At 33.6% G+C, this 17,747-nt stretch overlaps 2 protein-coding genes across 7 annotated transcripts in view; both read right to left on the bottom strand.

The window, feature by feature from the left end:
- Positions 1–14,664, bottom strand: part of LOC134540819 (uncharacterized) — a 40,973-nt gene extending 26,309 nt beyond the window's left edge. For 2 of the 5 annotated variants that reach the window (XM_063383769.1, XM_063383774.1), the window contains exon 1: positions 9,215–9,301. In XM_063383769.1, the coding sequence (XP_063239839.1) occupies positions 9,215–9,242 (28 nt within the window). In that variant the 5' untranslated portion in view covers positions 9,243–9,301. Of the gene's footprint in view, positions 1–1,046; positions 1,119–1,388; positions 1,418–9,214; positions 9,302–13,471 lie in introns of those variants that run through there. The other 3 variants (XM_063383773.1, XM_063383772.1, XM_063383771.1) reach the window with 3 other exon arrangements.
- The window catches only part of LOC134540821 (gamma-soluble NSF attachment protein-like), a 57,178-nt gene continuing 39,471 nt past the window's right edge, over positions 41–17,747 (bottom strand). The window contains exons 9-10 of one of the 2 annotated variants that reach the window (XM_063383779.1): positions 11,173–11,272; positions 41–9,350 (exon numbers count right to left, since the gene is read on the bottom strand). In XM_063383779.1, the coding sequence (XP_063239849.1) occupies positions 11,180–11,272 (93 nt within the window). In that variant the 3' untranslated portion in view covers positions 41–9,350; positions 11,173–11,179. Of the gene's footprint in view, positions 11,273–17,747 lie in introns of both variants that reach the window. The other variant, XM_063383778.1, reaches the window with a different exon arrangement.

Here is a 17,747-nt window from a genome sequence, read left to right as displayed (position 1 = left end):
GGCTCAGGCGGTTATCACGTCAATAATACAGACACAAATATTTTTAACAGTGGAATGTAATATACTTTTTACAGCATAATACAAACTTTTAGAATACAGAAATTTTTTTACAGATTAATATTTCACACAAGCTACTTAACACAGAGATTATGTAGGAATGCAACCAGTCTATGTTAACAACTCATAAAACTATTCATTAGGCACAATTTTTTTTAAAGAACAAAGTATGTTATTTATTCACAGTCTTTGTAGTCAAAACCACCAATCACACCACATTATGAAGCGCTAATACTTGACATCCATGTAAATATTTCAAATCAAGCTCGCTTTATAGCCGTGACTACGTAGGTATGTGGAAAAAACACGTAAGCTTTGTTTCATTCAACTATCTCCGTTACCCCGGCAAACAAAATCCAGGTGTCCAGCAAAACACGCAAACAGAATTCCCTGGCTTCACCAAATATTTTACAATTTTTCACGAATCATAACATTTAATATTTCCATTGAAAAAATATATATAAATTGCTGCGCTACATCATAACACTGCCATAGTCACAACGCACTAACTGTTGGTGATGTACCAATGTAATTGTTTTAGTATCGGCATCTGGCGATATTTCCAATTTTCTGGATTTCTGATGTAATCATTTCCAACTGATACTTAAACCGATACATATGAAAAAGTACTATAATTTCATCCAGTCCGGTGTTACCCATATTTTCTATTTATCTGTTTATAGTTTTGTACGCATATTTTACTCAAATATTTCTGCATTTTAAGGCTATACTTGAATACAGTCAAACCTCTATCTATCGTTTTTCAGGGGGCCAACAAAAAAATTCAGTAGATGCGGACATTCAATAGATGTGGACTTCACTCTTAGATTTTGAAAAAAATATTTCAAACTCAAAATTAGTGTCAGAAATATATCAGTTACTTGTCATTAAAGTTTAATCATTTGAAAAAAAATAAAAATGGAAGCATTTTACTTAATTCAATTTACACATGCAAAAAAAAAAAAAAAACATACACACAATAAACCTACATGGAAATTAAAGTCTTTTTCAATATCCTGAAGTCTGAAATGTTTACTCATGTCATCAAATATAGAGGTGTACTGAAGAAGCCGATTTTGCCAATATTTAGTTGAATCGGCATTTCTGCCGACTTCCGATACGCTTGTTAATTTTTGGCCGATATTACTGAAAAAACGACTGCCATAACCTAAAAATCCACGAGTACCCTTTTCACTTTTCGTAGTAGTACTGCATTCTTACAGATCGCATTATTTCTTCGCAAAATGTGCTAACCGTACATATAAAAATTTAACATGCTTTTTTTTTCAGTAATGTTCTTTAATTTTAATATGTCTTAAATAAATACGTACATTACCGTCACGGTAAATATACATCTCGGTTGTTACGGTAACTATAGTGCAAATGTGGTAGCTATCGTGCTTCTGTAGTATTATGGTATCAACAAAGAATCTGTAGTTCTTTTTACGGTAATTATCGTAAGATAACAATTGGGTTTGTACTGTAGTTGTGGTACATCATCCATATTTCTTCGTAGTTGTTCATTTGTCTTTTCTTCATGTTTACGTGCTCCATTACTCGGCTGCAGATTTAAGGTGATTTTTTTCTTACAATCGTTACTGTTTTTATGACGGTTTCTGTCTAAGAAATGGTTATTTCTGCAAAATATGTATGGTTAAATGATCATCTATTATAAATATTATAATTTATAGTGACGGGACCATATATTTTGTACGATCAATGCGGACAAAACGATAATTCGAACATCGGTACAAGCGGACTTTTTTAACCTTAGTTGTATGACAATTTTGGCGGGACCGTAGAAAGTATACGATAAACATGGACAATCGATACATGCGAGTTCGATAGATAGAGGTTTGACTGTATTGTGATTGTTAATTAATGAACGGCAAATTTTATGCATTATAATACTTTTTTTATGATCTACCAAACACCCTTTTGATAATGAATTTTACTAAGGTAACATACTGACTTATAACTTACAAATATTGAAATTTTGGAGAATTGCACTGTGATTATTTACAAAAAGTGGCTGTTTTGTATCGGTTACCGGATCTGTTAAATAAATGCATCAGTAATTGGATCGGTATAAGTTTTTATCAATATCACCTATCATTATATAACAGATTCTTCTCACAATGACAAACTGTTTACAAAGTAACAATGGGCCTGGAAACTATGAACAATATGTCGAAAAATGCAACTCTGTTAAAAACATAAACTTGGCACAACAGTACTGCAACAAAGACTCTAAGATTCATTGTCATATCAATCCCTTATGATACGAAGTCAATATATTCATTTAAACACACTTGTCAAGATATGATAAACCATTAAGTAAGGAAAATGAACGATAGTTTGTCACATTTAATTTAGACCCTTTTTTTGTGAAATGGGATTACCTTAGCTATTTTACAACTAGTATTAGGAAAAACAAGGGTTTTTAGGCTAAAATTAGATACATGGTGAAGAAGAGGAACTCGTAATTGAGAACAACCTTTAATAATGAAGTTTGGAGTATCATGAGGACATGTGGATTTAGATGATTTAAGGTTCTTAATACCCCCTGTTAATTAAGCTTTCAGAAATTATAGGAACAGGTACATTCACCAAACTGATGTTAGAAAGAGGAACTTTGGGGTTATTGATAGATGAAACGTATACATTACCAAAATACAAAGCAAAAACATTAGATATAAAAGTTGGATCATTTGATATAACATCATTTATATTTAAAGAATACTGTTCATAGTAAGCATCTCTCATTAGTTTTGCATAACAAAAACATTTTTTTTAGGGTTTCTTTTTATATTGTTGTTAGTAGTTGTAATCCAATGTACTTTTGTCACATTTACTTAGAATTTTAACTAACTTATGAAAATACGAAAAACAAACAAAACTTTGTTTCAATTTGTACTATGAGAATAAAGTCTTTTTATGATATGTATGTGTGTGTGTGTGTGTATATATATATATATATATATATATATATATACACACACAGTACACTCCCTATTTAACGCGGTTGTCGGGGGACATAACTTTTACCCGCGTTGTTGCATAACCGCGATGTTTCGATGTGACCAAGGTCAAAAGGCATAAAACACCGCCTGTGTTCTAATAGGTCGGCAAGCACGCACAGTATAGACGGCCCGCCTTTGTGCGGACTTTGCATCCGCAGTTTTCACTAAACGCGGGTGAAAAAATAAAAATAATAAATTGTAAATATAAATATTAAATGTTGAATTTTATTTTTTATTTTTCCGCATGCCGCGCACAGTTTGTCGCACGGCCTACGAGCGCGCCACACGCCGCCATACACACGTGCGGCACACAAGCTGCTGCCAGTCTCGTGGTGTCAGCCACAGTATCTGCTTCGTCTGAGCGTCCGTAACAAAGTAAGTGCAGTGTGTGCGGTTACACACGATTTTGTGGTCAAAGTCTTCTAAATAGAAAGGCCATAGTAATACTTCAAACCGAATATGAATCGCAAAGTACCGAGTTTGATTGACAAAATAAAAATTCTAGATTTACGTACTTACAAATAGCGTGTCTTTTGCAGAAGTATGCAGCAGATACGTGAAAAACTATTCTAGCATTCGTACAATATAAAATAAAGAATCGTCTATCGTGTAAAGTGGTTAAACTTTGTTATCCATGCTTACAGTAAATTATAAATGGTCACATGTGGGATACAAAAATTGCGCCAAAATAATTTTAGCGCAATCAGTGGCGCCGTATTAAAAAGTCTGTTAAACGTTGTCTTTACTTATTCCATCAAACGCTTTGTCGAGTTGCTGAGTGTGTGTGGCTCGGATCGGCAAGTGTTATATTCCCCAGCCTCTGGTTAAAGGTCGGGAGGCCGCTACACATAAACATATCCGGGGCTTGTTTACTACCTCACGGCAAAAGTGGTACAGTATGGTTCACGTAAGTATTGGACCACTGGGAATTCCTCGGCAAAGATTAAAATTACGCTAGCTGATTTACTTTATTATTTAATGTTAAAACATTATACCAAAGTAAAAAGATGAACGTGTATAATACAACGAATAATATTACGTCTGTAGGTTCAAGTTGTAACAAAACATTTATATGTCTCCGCTTGTCAACACACGTGACCACGAGAAGTGTGCAGACGGAAATGAGTGAACTACTCAAGGTCACCAGACTTCCCCCCTTTCGGCTTAATCGCCCCTCTCATCACTGGCGCTTATATTCCACTCCTCCCGTCTACCGCTCTACCCGGGTGTCTTGGTCGCATATTCTCGGCTCGCCTCTCCCCTCCCAGCGCTTGCCGTCAACCAAACCTATCCAAAATCAATCCCCAGCCGAGTCACGCTGGATAATGTCGCTGGACGGTAGGCTTTATCGGGTCCCCTGTCCGATGCTTTATTTGTGGGTTAAAAAAAATGTTAAGAACTAATGTTTCAGAAAATAACACTGGTCTGGATTGGATCATAATTTGAAAACACTACAAGATAGAGGAATAATGTACGGAGATATCTTGTTTAGAATTTCACTGCGGACATTTTCTACGCCTAGGCTTTTTTCTGCCCGATGCTTAGTTTGTGAGTTACAACGCAAAATTATCCTAATCGGCTGTCAATCATTTATTCCATTATTATTACAGTAGAAACTCGTTAATCCGTGACGCGCTAATTCGGGAATCGGATGATCCGGGACGATTTAAAAGTGCAGAAAAAAAAGAGAAGTAAAAATTGTCAGCGCTTAAAATTAACGTCACGCGGGCCGGCGGCCGGCAAACACTGCAAGCCTTCGCATGGGCCGCCAAACTCTGCAACGCTGTTTGTACCGACCCTTTGTGTCGTCCCCCTTTCAGCTGTCACATTTGTCACTCTTTAAACTTGAGGGGGATGTCTTGACTTCTGCTTCCCGTCTCCCTTTGTTTGTTTCCACCCGCCAACGCACGGCAGGCGCCTGGCGAGTGACGTGTCTGGCTGGCATTCGGCTGGACGAAGTGGGAAGATTGAGAGGGAGGGGGGGGGGGGGGCTACCCAAAATTAATGTGTGCAAGTTCAGCACGATCTTATCTTTCTCTCTTCGGCTGTTGTAAATGACCGTGAACTAATGGCTAGGCAGTGCCGTATTTTTTTAAGCCGAGACTAATTCGAAGACGGTCTTTACCGTGAACGGATTATCCGGGTTTATTACTTTTTTTTTTACAGGATTTTAATTAGCCGGGCATCGGCGGGTCCCAATTAACACGAATAATGAGAGTTTACTATTTTTTATCCATCTGCTGCCATGGCGCAGTAAGCCTCGGTAGATGTTACGTCATATGACCTTGGCCTTAACCCAGCTGCACGCCGGTATCTGAGAAGCTTGACAAGACCTTCCGGGCTTTAATCGCTAGTCCGTGAAATTCAGTAATCCGTGATTATCTCGGTCCCGACCATCACGAATTAACGAGGTTCTACTGTGTTATTATTATTATTATTAATTTCTGATTGGGGGACATGGTTTGACCCGCGATATACCCGATTCCGCGATCTATCGGGGCGCGGTATACCGGGAGTTTACTGTATATATATATATATATATATATATATATATATATATATATATATATATATAAATAAAACTTCTATATATTTTTTTTACTGCTACAAATTTAGTGAAAATTTTCATTAAACTGGTAGGTACCATATTTTCTAAGTCAACAATAGTCTACACTAAATCACAAATTTTTCCCAGTATGAACAATTATAAAGATAACAAAACAATTTTTTTTTTCCCTTAAGTGACATGTTGTCATGGTTCAAAAACTTAAATTAGTGTTCCCTAAAAAGGCTTGCAATAATTTCCACTATATTACAGTGGAGTCCCGCTAATTTGAACTAATTGGGGCAGAGACCTGTTCGGATCATCATATTTTGGACTTTTCAGCCTTAACTCACTCTCCGAAGTCAAATTTTTGGATTTGCTACGTTCAGATTGGTAGGACTCCACTGTATACCATACACATGCTAACTGCATTGTGTATGTAATGCTGTATCCAATTTCCAGGCCTGTATGAATAACAGTTTCTAAGTTTGGATCCAACTAGAATAATATTATTAAAATATTCTTGAATAAAAATATTGAATATGAATAGTAAGTGTTGGGATAAATAATCTTTTACCATTTTGATAACAATGCATAAACCTATGTACATGTATTAATTAAAATAAAAGTCATAGTTTCATTAATACTTGCACATAGGTTTGTGCAATGACTATAAATAAACATACACACACACACACACACACATAAGGTACTTTTTTTAACATTACTCATTACAAATCCCAAAACACAGATTGCTTTTAAAATATCTTAGGGATTTTTTTTTGCAGAGTTGCAAACTATTCACTTCCTTTCAAATCATCCAATAATTTCCAGAGTACAGATTATTAAGGAGACATTCTGATGACTACACGAGTTTAATTAAATAAGCAGTAGTTAAACCAGATCCATAAATTAATGGAAACTATGTACTTACACATTTCACATTTATATTGTTTTGTAATGTTATACAATGACTTTTAACCTAAGTGTAAGTATTAGAAATCAAATTGATTTTGAATGATAAATTATTGATTTGATACAGTAAAAAACCCTGTTTAGTAAAATTTTCTGCTTGGTAATATAGAAAAAAAAAACTATTTGTATGTTGAATGTCTTCAGTTATAGGTTAATGAACAATAGTGAAGATACAATAAACAGTGCATTTGAAAATAACATTATTTACATTGTTTTGCCAAAAATGTTTAAAATTCCTGCATATTAGATTTTTTGCAACCAAACAAATTCAGAAAGAAACTCAAACTGTAGCAGTTCTATGGTAGGACTTATTTCAATTCAAATTTAAAACCTATTTGAGAGATTTAAATCAAATCGCAGCCTGCTAGAAATTTGCCAAATATAGCCTACTTGCAGTTTTATCACAAGGATTTGAAACACAACTTGAAATCAGCAACAAACCAACATTTTAGGGCATTCAGAAAAACCCACATACAGAATTCCCTGACTTTTCCCTTACTTCTCCAGGTGTTTTTTTTTTCTGACCAAAACATGTAATATTAAAACAGAAAACACTCGTTATAGATTGTTGCCCTACTTGCTCACAATAACAAAATCATGGATTCTTCAAAGTCGTAACAAAACACAGTAAAGTGTTTTAACCAGGAATGGGCCAATCAAACCCTCAAATACCATCAAATAATTAGTATTAGATATTTGAGGAAAAAGATTTGAATAAAAATATTCGAGGAAATAAAGTAAATTCAAAAATTCAACACTGATAGCCCCGTAAGTTTAATAGGTCAATTATTTTCCTCTATACCCATCCTATTATCATTCTGTAAGATGTGTACTTTTAACATGTAAACTTATAAATAAAATAACAATCAGTATTAATTTTGGAAAAATTAGTTTGTGAAACTTGACCCTTGAGACAAAGATCCGGTTTTGTGGGGAATACTTGAGATTCTCTTTGGATTTCGAATTCGAGATTTGTATTAGAGAAAATTGATATTCGACACATACATCACTAGTTTTAACACAGTAAAATTTTTACAACACCAAAATGAAGCTTGGAAACTATGCACACAGTGTTGTTTCTTACATCACACTTCTGAAACACCACCACTGATGGTTTTCAGCCTCACCAGCACTGCCATTGGTTGTGTGTCTGTCCCGGTTCTTGGTTCTCACCAATATAACTGGCATCGAGAACTCTAATCCCAGTACCACGGAAAGCTCAACAACCAAACCATTTTCGGTGGAAATACAGGAGGCTTTGACTTTCTGTAAAACTCTTTTGTAGTGTGGCATACATTGCGAGCTAACATGCACACAAATTTCTAACAATTGTAAATATGTATTAACAGATTTTGTTGCACTGTGCTGCCATAGCCACCTAGTGAGACAAGAAGCAACTGTTTGTGGTCGGATTATGGTAAAGTGGGACACCCATAAGTCATATTAAATAAATAAACACACCATCTATCAGGGCATAATGTATCTTCGGTGAGACTGGAAACTGTGTGGAGGTTAACTTAAAACCGAGAACAGAGAGCAGTTTTTTTAAGAACTGTAACCAAATCAAAAACCACGGGGAAAAAATAAAAGAACAGACACATCAATAATTGCAATAAACAAACATGAAATGCACAACACGATTAATGGGTTAGCGATACACACTAAGCATTTGACTAACCCATTAATTTGAATTCCCTCCGACCTATCACATGTTTCCCTGAATATTTTATGATTTTATAAGGGATTCTAAATTCCCTAACATCTCCAGGATTTCCCTGATGCTGGACACCTTTAATTCTGGAAGTAGGCCATCATTCCACTTAGCTCTCAAACACGATAGTAGGCTCTTATGCTATAGTGCCGTTCCGCCAAGCCTAAAAACACAAATAATATTGACTGCCAAGTGACCATATTTACCTGCAAAATGCCTGCACTTATTTACAACGATATTTCGTGAAAAATAAAAATGACGAGAAGAAAATCAACATTCTCAGTGTACTCTACCCACACTCAATTTTTTATGACCACTTTTTCTCAGTGAGAAAATTTTCTTCTTTTTTAGCAAGGTGCAGAGATTGTCTTACTTTTTTGCTAGTGAAAAGTAGTTATTATTGGCTTAAAGTCACAGAGAGATGTGTAAAAATAGCTGTTATCCATTCATGCATTCAATGGAAAAGTATGAATAACTGCAGTGTAATTCATAGGGACAAGATTATACAGCGAATTCTGAATTGTGATAAAGCCGAAATAACACCAAAAAGCATGCCAATATAACATACAACACCAAATTGCAAGTAAACACCATGAAGCACCAAAATGCAACAAAAAAAATCATGAAATTAATCAGCATATTTAATTAAAACTCAACTAAGATTACAAAAAATTGTAATATTTAAATATATTCAATTCAATTAATGTAAATTATTTAGCATGGAGTTAGTACCGAAATGTATGTACAAAATAGATTGAAAAAACGTTTACCTTTCTTTTTATGTTGCAACTGTTATAACGTTATCAGTAACTATTTTTACATTACGACATTGGTACATTTTTAAACACACATATACTTGCTGATTTATTTGCATTGTTACCAGTAGTTTGACAAGCTTATTACCAGTTATCACATTGTAAAAGTTGATCATGTATCAGTCAATATGACACTGTTTTGGTGACCCTTTCCATGCACAGTTAGAATGGAAATTCCACATTCACTAGTTGTTTTCCAGAGTTGTCACGTCACAGCTTGAGGTCTGCAAGTAAACAAAGGTGAAGTGCTTCGTGGAAGCCAATAGGTCCACCCTGCAATACAATTTTGCTATAGGTACTGTGTCTCAAAATTAAATTGCAGAAAAAATACTAGATTGATACTACCTGCATGTTAATATTAAAATTCTTATTTTGTATATCATCGTCACTTAAAATAATTTTTAGTATTTTTAATTTAAAAGCTTTACTATTCGTATGATTTTTTTTGGCAAGACTATTAAATAGTGACTATTGACAATACTATTACAGTTGTATACATTCTGAAAGAAATAAAAAAAACCCAATAATTATCACCTATTAGTACCGTATTTACTCAAATAATCGTCGCCATTGCTTAATCGTCGCACCTATTGTTTGAGGTAATGAATTTGGTATTTAAGATTCTCCCCATAATCGACGCAACCTAATTTATTGACGGCGACTGAGGCGCGAGGCGCGAATGGAACAGCCGTAAACACAATGGAACAGCCTGCTTTCACGTGGCGTGTGGCGCTTATCATTGGTCCAACCTTGAGCGGCATGTCCTAATTGGCCATGTGGGAGGAAGGAATGTGTGTGGAAGATAAGATGCTGTGATGCCATTGTTTTATCTCGTTTGCATTGGAGTGGAAAGTACCGGTAATTGCAGAGTTTGAGAAAGTTTTTTTGTGAAAATATGGGTAAATACAATTCGTATACTGCCGCTTTCAAGTTGCGCGTAATCACATTTGCAGAAGAGCACGGAAATCGGGCCGCGGAAAGAGAATTTTCAGTAAGTGAAAAACTTTTTTGTGACTGGCGAAAACAAAAAGACAATAATTTGAATAACACGTGACGACAGCGGCGACTAAGATGACGTTGACGTCCCGGCAAATGAATCTGATGGATCAGAATCTAGTTCAGACAATAAATAGATAAACTTGGTGCGTGTTCAGACTGAATGTGTTTTATAAATGTATTTTGTTTATTGATATTTTCGCAATGTTGTGTTTATAGGTTTATACTATATTTTTATTTTGCCAAACTTCTTGTAACCAAAAGTTGTTTTTGTACGTATTGTAAATAAATATTACGTATAGGTACAATGTACCTAGATATTAACTTCTTTAATTTAGCATTTAAGATGGTGTCTTTAAATTAAATTTCCTTAGAATGATTGAATTCTCCTTAGAATAATTGAATTCTATCAGATGATGCTCTTGACAATATACAACAAATGTATCTCCAAAATTTGAATTCTATATCTTTCTTCACAAAATATAATAAAATAAGTATATTTTATAAAAGAAAGTCATATTATAAAGTTGTGTCTAAAACTTTGGTGTTCTTTGGGTATATCTGGCAACAGAGCACATTTAAACAAGGACAGCGCTAATAGCAGATATTGTGCATTTGAAAGAGAGAATAAATGCCATTTAAAATGCACACTGCAAATAAAAGATGAAACTTGCTTAGGATCTCAAAGAACAGCACGGCTTATGCAAGTAAATATGTGTACTTGAAACCCTTCAGCCAATTGAACACTGGCTGCACTGATGTACCTAAACATCATTGTGTGTCTACTTACTTACATCACTACAGTTAAATAATTCATAGTTACAAAAAGATTAACAAAAATAAATTATGAAATTCTAGACTGCTAAAAACCATGTTTATGTATATACATTTTCACAGAGCTATCAATAACCTAAGAAAAAAAGGTCAGGTTAATGTGAATACCTGACTATACGTACAAGCAATGCGTGATTATTTCTCAGTTAATAAAAACTAACTATGATAAATAAAAAAAAATTACACCATTGCACTTAAATTTTGACAAAAATGTACATTTTTTTTAACGTAAACCACCGCAAAATTCATCATCCTCATCTTCGTCAGCTGCATTGGGCTGTTGGGTGGAATCTCCGACTTCTACACCATTCGCCCCCTGTGGATGGGGAAATTTACAAGAATCCATGAAACACTTAGCATGAGACATGTTAACTGTATTACATATATTAGCTGTATCTTGTACTTTAAGAATTTCACTTCCTACAAAAAGCCATTATATTGGATGTGTACAGAGTGTGTACTAGTTTTTTAATCTTTAGTGTTAAGAGATATATATATTTTTGAATAACCCTAAGGGTGCTGCTGACTAGGGTTGAAAAAAAAAATGCTAAAAAAAAAAAAAAAATGTAAAAAAAAAAAAACCAAACACCGTGGTTGTTTTGGTTTAAAACAGTTTTTTTTTGTTTGAACCCAGTTGTTTTATTACATTAGTGTTTTTGGTACTAAGCATGTTCAAATGAAAGCCATACAACATCCTGCTTTCTGCCACTCATGTTGAACGAGAAAAGTTGTAACATCAAAGAACTGAAGTCCAGCAAATCTGCAGAACTGACTGGGACTCAACCACAAAAAGGGTATATCCTCACTACAGGTGGAGCATTCTCCATAGAATTTCAAGTTTCCCACAGAAGGGGATTTACAGTATAGTCAGGGATTTCTCACAAATTAGGAATTTTTAAAAATAATAAATTTCATTTCCTATTTTTTTTTTAACTTTAGACTACAATTTACTAACTAAATTAATTTTACAGGAGAATTTAGCTGGGTATAATTTAAAACTTTTTCAGATAATTTAAATATAAGATCTTAATTAGTATAAATTTTTTTGTTCCCATGAATCACAAGAGACATTAATGAACACCACTTTTGTTGTTATTAGAGTAGAATTACACCTTTCTTTAAAATTTACTAAGATATTTTATTTAAAAATACATATAAAAAACATAAAAAAAAAACAGCACTTGATCCAAACCATGGTCTAAACCTTTGTCTCCAACATTCACAAAAAAAAAAAAAACTGATGACATAACATTAGTATGTTTTGAATTGCCTGATTTCAAGCAGTTATATGTATTTGCACACAAGATTATCACATCAGCTTTCTCTGGAAACATTTCTAGGGGTAGCTCTTTGTTGAAAAGGCCAGTGTTGCCTGATGTACTAAAACGGGGCGGTAATTAAAGCATTAAAATTCCTGAGCTACTAGCTAGCAGCTAAAGTGGTTATTTGGCTGTCTGCAGAGGTGAGTAGCCCTGTGAAGTTCAGTGAAGAAGCAGTTACTGTTGGACCATCATGGCCGTAAGGTGCGCTTTAGTGTACCAAAATGTGTGAGTGAATCGTTTTAGGTGTATGGTCATTTACATAATACAGTGTATGCTGCTTCATCAATTAAATCAACTTTTAATTGCTGTTTATATATATATATTAGGGATGGGACGAATCCACATTTTGGTCGAATCCGAATCCTTGTTCGAATCCTCAGTGTTTGTCATCGAATCTCGAATCCCAGTCCCACACTAAACTTCACCACATGTTATTAAAATAAATCACACATTTATTTTAAAAAATTACATAGGCCTATCGCCTATGTATTAAAAAAAATCATGTGTATTTATAAAATTGTAAAATAAGTGCATAGTGTATACACCTGATATAAAATAGAGACAAATAACCTCAAAAACCACACACGTAAGTTTGCATCTGTCTAATTCTCTATTAAATTAATCCTTCCTATGTTTTCAATAAAATGCGTTTGTATAACAGACACCATTTAAAAAAAGTTACGTTTTTTCTGCAATGTTATATTATTGAAGGTTGGAAATGATAGAGTAGTTATGCTAATTGACAAAATGCAGCGTAGTTTATCTTATGTTTGTGCTATTTCCGTTACCTTTATAATACAGTTTAGGTATACAACTTTCTAGAGCTGGGCGAACCTCAGTTCTCTGGTTTCGAACCGAACTGAATCGAACCATAGCAAAAAAATTTTGAACCGAACCTCATACAGAAATAATTGTTTTGAATTAAAATGAACCGACCACCAACATTTCGGTCTTTAACTGAATGGTGAGAAAGAAAGGTTCTCCAGCCATATGTAAAATTAAAACATTACCGTATTGGTCCGAATATAAGGCGACCATTTTTACATAAACGAGAGATGCAAAAATTGGAAGTCGCCTTATTTTCGCACCCAAGACGTCAGAACCGCAAACATTAGTTCCAAGCTGAAAGCTACAGTAGAAACATTGTTTAATAAAACGTTCACAATTTTTTATATTAACTAAAACGTTGTTACCTCACACGGAGAAAAACGATAAATCCACCTAATATTGCAGTAATTCACAATTGTTTGAAGTTGAAAATTAAAATATTTGTTCTTGAGTAAAAACGTGAATGTTGAAGCATCTCAAAATGGCAACCTTTTATTTCATAATTCATATTTGTACTTTGTGTACAATCGCGTGTTAACATTTACGGTAATTTATCTTCAGATTTTTAACGGTAATATTTGTACTAAAATATCACAGTTATTTTCAGAACGATTGTTTACGTTTACAAACATTCCGGATGTAATGTATGGAAATTCACGGCTGCCAACTGTCTTTCCACAATATTTCTTTGTTGTAAAACGAACATTGCCGAACACGCACGAAGACGCCATATTAACAGGAATTTGGTACGTTGCTTCAAAAGCTATTTTAATAATCCACTCTTTATTTATGTAAAAACCTTTCATAATTATAATAGATTATTCTTTCAAATTCATAGAACAGACTCTCTCTGTCAGAGAGTAATATGGCAAATATACGCGGTCACGTAACCGAAGTTATTCTTGGCCGTATGCTTCATCATGTCAGCTAGCCACTTGTTTTGTTCCGGCAAGATGCATTCTTTGTTTGCTTTTTTTACGTTTAACACACTACTAAATAGTAATACGCCTTGTTCTGTGGTAATATGTAGCTTAAGTCAAACGGAAAGTTAAATGCTGTATTTTAAGAGGGATTAATAGCCATTGTAAAAATTTTAAATTCGTAGATACAGTAAACTGTGAAAAATGAACAATCACACATCGCTGGAACGGCGGGGAATGAGCCCTAGACAAATAAACAGCTCTGAAGATGACAATTATGCAGCTTCATTAGAGTAAACATACGAAAAAATTTCTAGTGTAATACTTAAAAATGTAAAAATTTTCTAATTGTTTTCTTTTGACTTTTAGGGTAGGCCATTCAAACTTATTTTAAATAAGTAATGTGATAAATATAAATTAATTGTTATACATAAATGCAAAAACCATTTATCAACACAAAATGTATGTCTAATGAATTTTCACATTAATTTCTACCAAAAATTATTTTTACATTTGTTTGGCCTCCTGAAACTGCAGGTAGCCTTATATTCGGGGTCGCCTTATATTCGGGCCAATACGGTATATAGCTTAGCTTTATTAAAACATTGCAAAACATTTTATAAGTAAAGTTTATGCAATAAATAATGAAGGAAAGAAAACAGTTTAGAGAAAATTATTTTGCATTTAATTTCTTTATATGTATATATATATATACTTTTAATTCATGAAGAAGTTCCATCTAAATTTCAAAAAAAACTATTTTCCTTTTTCAGTGTACACTAACCTTCATTTAAAAAAAATATAAGATTATAAAGATGACGAACATTCAGCATAAGGCCACATAACATATTTTTGTGGTAGACATAGCCTAACATTTTTAAAAAGTAAAACTTTTTAATAGGACATTAAAAAAAAGTCGAATGTGAATTAAGTTACCAATCTACATTACAAAACCCACTGAATGCAGTTGCTGTTTTCTTGGAAGAATGCTGCTCGTCAGAAGAAACTTTAGACATTTTTTGGGGTGGTTCTGGGTCATCTGGGTCGTCATTATCTTTTCTCCATTTGGAAAACTTAAACGACGTAAGCCTGCTCATCGCAAATCACCTCAAGAACAATAATATTGTAAACGTAACGTAAGTCAGTGTGGTTATAAAAATTTGCGTCGGAAAAAAGAAAACAGGAGAAATAATGATGGCTGCCGCGACTACGCTTGTCAACTTAGTACCGTACTGTAAAATTTACTGGACCAGTACTTTTAATACACAAGATTAAATTAATATTTTCAGTACCTGACTGTTATAACCAAAAAGGCCAAAGAAAATAAATACATTCCAGTAATTTAAAATACGTAATTTACGTAATCATTTCCTACCGCATTTGTCTTGTGTTAACTTGATCACGTTAGTTTTGCCGAAATACGAGAGTTATCGTACATGCGCTTTAGTTTAACGTATGGGGTACGCAATCTTTGGTGATTCTACAACACTTCTCGTACACGCACTATAGTTAAAGGTATAATATACAATACCTTTGGCATTTGTACGATAGTTTATATTACGTAGTACGAGAAATGCATACAAAATTCTCTAAAGTAAACAAAAAACAAAGCGCGCCTATATGAAACAATGCTATGAGAGTTATGCGACGATTAATAATTTTTTTTATTATTATTTTGTCTGCGCTTGAAACTGTTGAGGCGATGATTATGCAATAAAAGTCGGAATATTACAAGTAATGGAATTTTGTTGTGCTGTTTTGTGAATGGTCTCAAATGGGGGTTTGAAAATGATAAAAACGTAATTTTTTTTTAAACGAACGTTCGGTTTTCGAATATATTTTAAGAGGTTTCGAACCGAACGTAAGGATTTGGTTCGGTTCGGTTCGAAATTTTCAAACTTCGCCCAGCACTACAATTTTCAATTACTACCTAAAACTCTTAAAAACCCACCTCGAATCCCACCTCGGATCCTACGAATCCTCGAATCCATAGGATTCGGTATATTCGACGAATCCAAGATTCGAAAATCCCATCCCTAATATATATATATATATATATATATATATATATATATATATATATATATATATATACACATACATATATATATACATATATATATATACATATATATATATACATACATATATATAGACATATATATATAGACACACACACACAGTGTTGTTATGTAACGAATTACAAGTAATCGGATTACTTGTAACGAATACTTTTCAAGTAATTTATACTTGTAACGAATTACATTTAAAAAAATGTAATTCGTACTTGTAATCGGAATACATAACATTAATTGTAATCGATACATTAAAGTAATCGATACATTGTATTTACTTGCCGTTACTTTTATTCTCGAAACGTATAATGAATACAATTAAGAACAAGAAGAACATAAATTTTTGTATTAGTAAAGTTTATAATTTTACGCTTATAGTGCTACGATCGTATGCACAACATCTATGATCAAAAATGACAACAGAAGTACGACATGTAATGAATGCACTGGCACTTGTCTTAAACATAACTTCAAGCGGAAAAAAACATGTTCGCTGGTTACCTGCAGGCAACAATAACAAGTATTTTAAGGGAACTTGGCAAAAAGATGAACGACAGCAGTGTTGTTTATTGTAGACCTTTGGCCAAAGCATTGCATGAGGGTGTAGACAAGCGTTTCGGTTCAATTTTGGAAGATAATAAATTGGCAACAGCTGCCGGCCTCATTCCATCACTGAAATTTTCTTGGCTGGAAGGACAACAGAAACAGGAAGCTGTATCCTCCTTCAAAAATTAAATTGATGCCTTTGCTAGTGGTGTAAGTTCTGCTTCTGTTATGACAGAAGAAAATGTGAACAGAGACGAAGAGGCAATTTTTCTCAACATTTTGACTACATCAGTTTCACTTCTCTTGGAGCAAGTAAATTCCTACTTAAAGAACAGCCATAGTGACATGCAGATTCTCCACTATTACCCTATCCTAAAATCTGCATTTTTAAAATTTAACACATCGCTGCCGTCAAGTGCTTCCGTTGAGCGTCTTTTTAGTGTTAGTAAAGATATTTTTGCCATCTAGAGAGGGAATCTATCTGATGAGAACTTTAAAATGCAATTGTTTTGTAAGGTCAATTCCAAAATTTAAAGAGTGTTACTTTTATTACAGGTAGCTACTTGTATGAAGTCTTTTGATGTTATTCAAGCAAGTTTGTCCTCAAATATTATTCATTTAACTAAAGATAATAAATTTAATCATTACATGAAATAATTTTTTTAACAAAACATATATGTATGAATGTTTACTAATGTAACAGTGTGTAAAAAAATTGAATCGTAAGTCAGTTTTAAAATGGTAGCGGAAAGTAATTGTAATTTTACTGATTACTTCTATGTAAAGTAATTTTTACTTGTAATTAGTTACATTGTCACCACAGTAATTGTAATTGAGCCCAATTACTTTTTCCGAGCACTTTTAACAACACTGTGTGTGTGTGTGTGTGTGTGTGTGTGTGTGTGTGTGTGTGTGTGTGTATATATATATATATATATATATATATATATATATATATATTACAATATAAGATATGGTAAGTTAGTAATGGGTGGTTAAGAATAGTGTTTTGTTGATTCTGATTCTTGGATCAAAATATTATATTAATTCTAAAGGGTTCACAGGATTCAGAATCCTATTCCTATTGTATTAGAATCAAA

Source organism: Bacillus rossius, chromosome 17 (assembly GCF_032445375.1).
Source record: "Bacillus rossius redtenbacheri isolate Brsri chromosome 17, Brsri_v3, whole genome shotgun sequence".
NCBI lineage: Eukaryota > Metazoa > Arthropoda > Insecta > Phasmatodea > Bacillidae > Bacillus > Bacillus rossius.
This window is presented reverse-complemented; position numbering and strand designations above follow the sequence as displayed.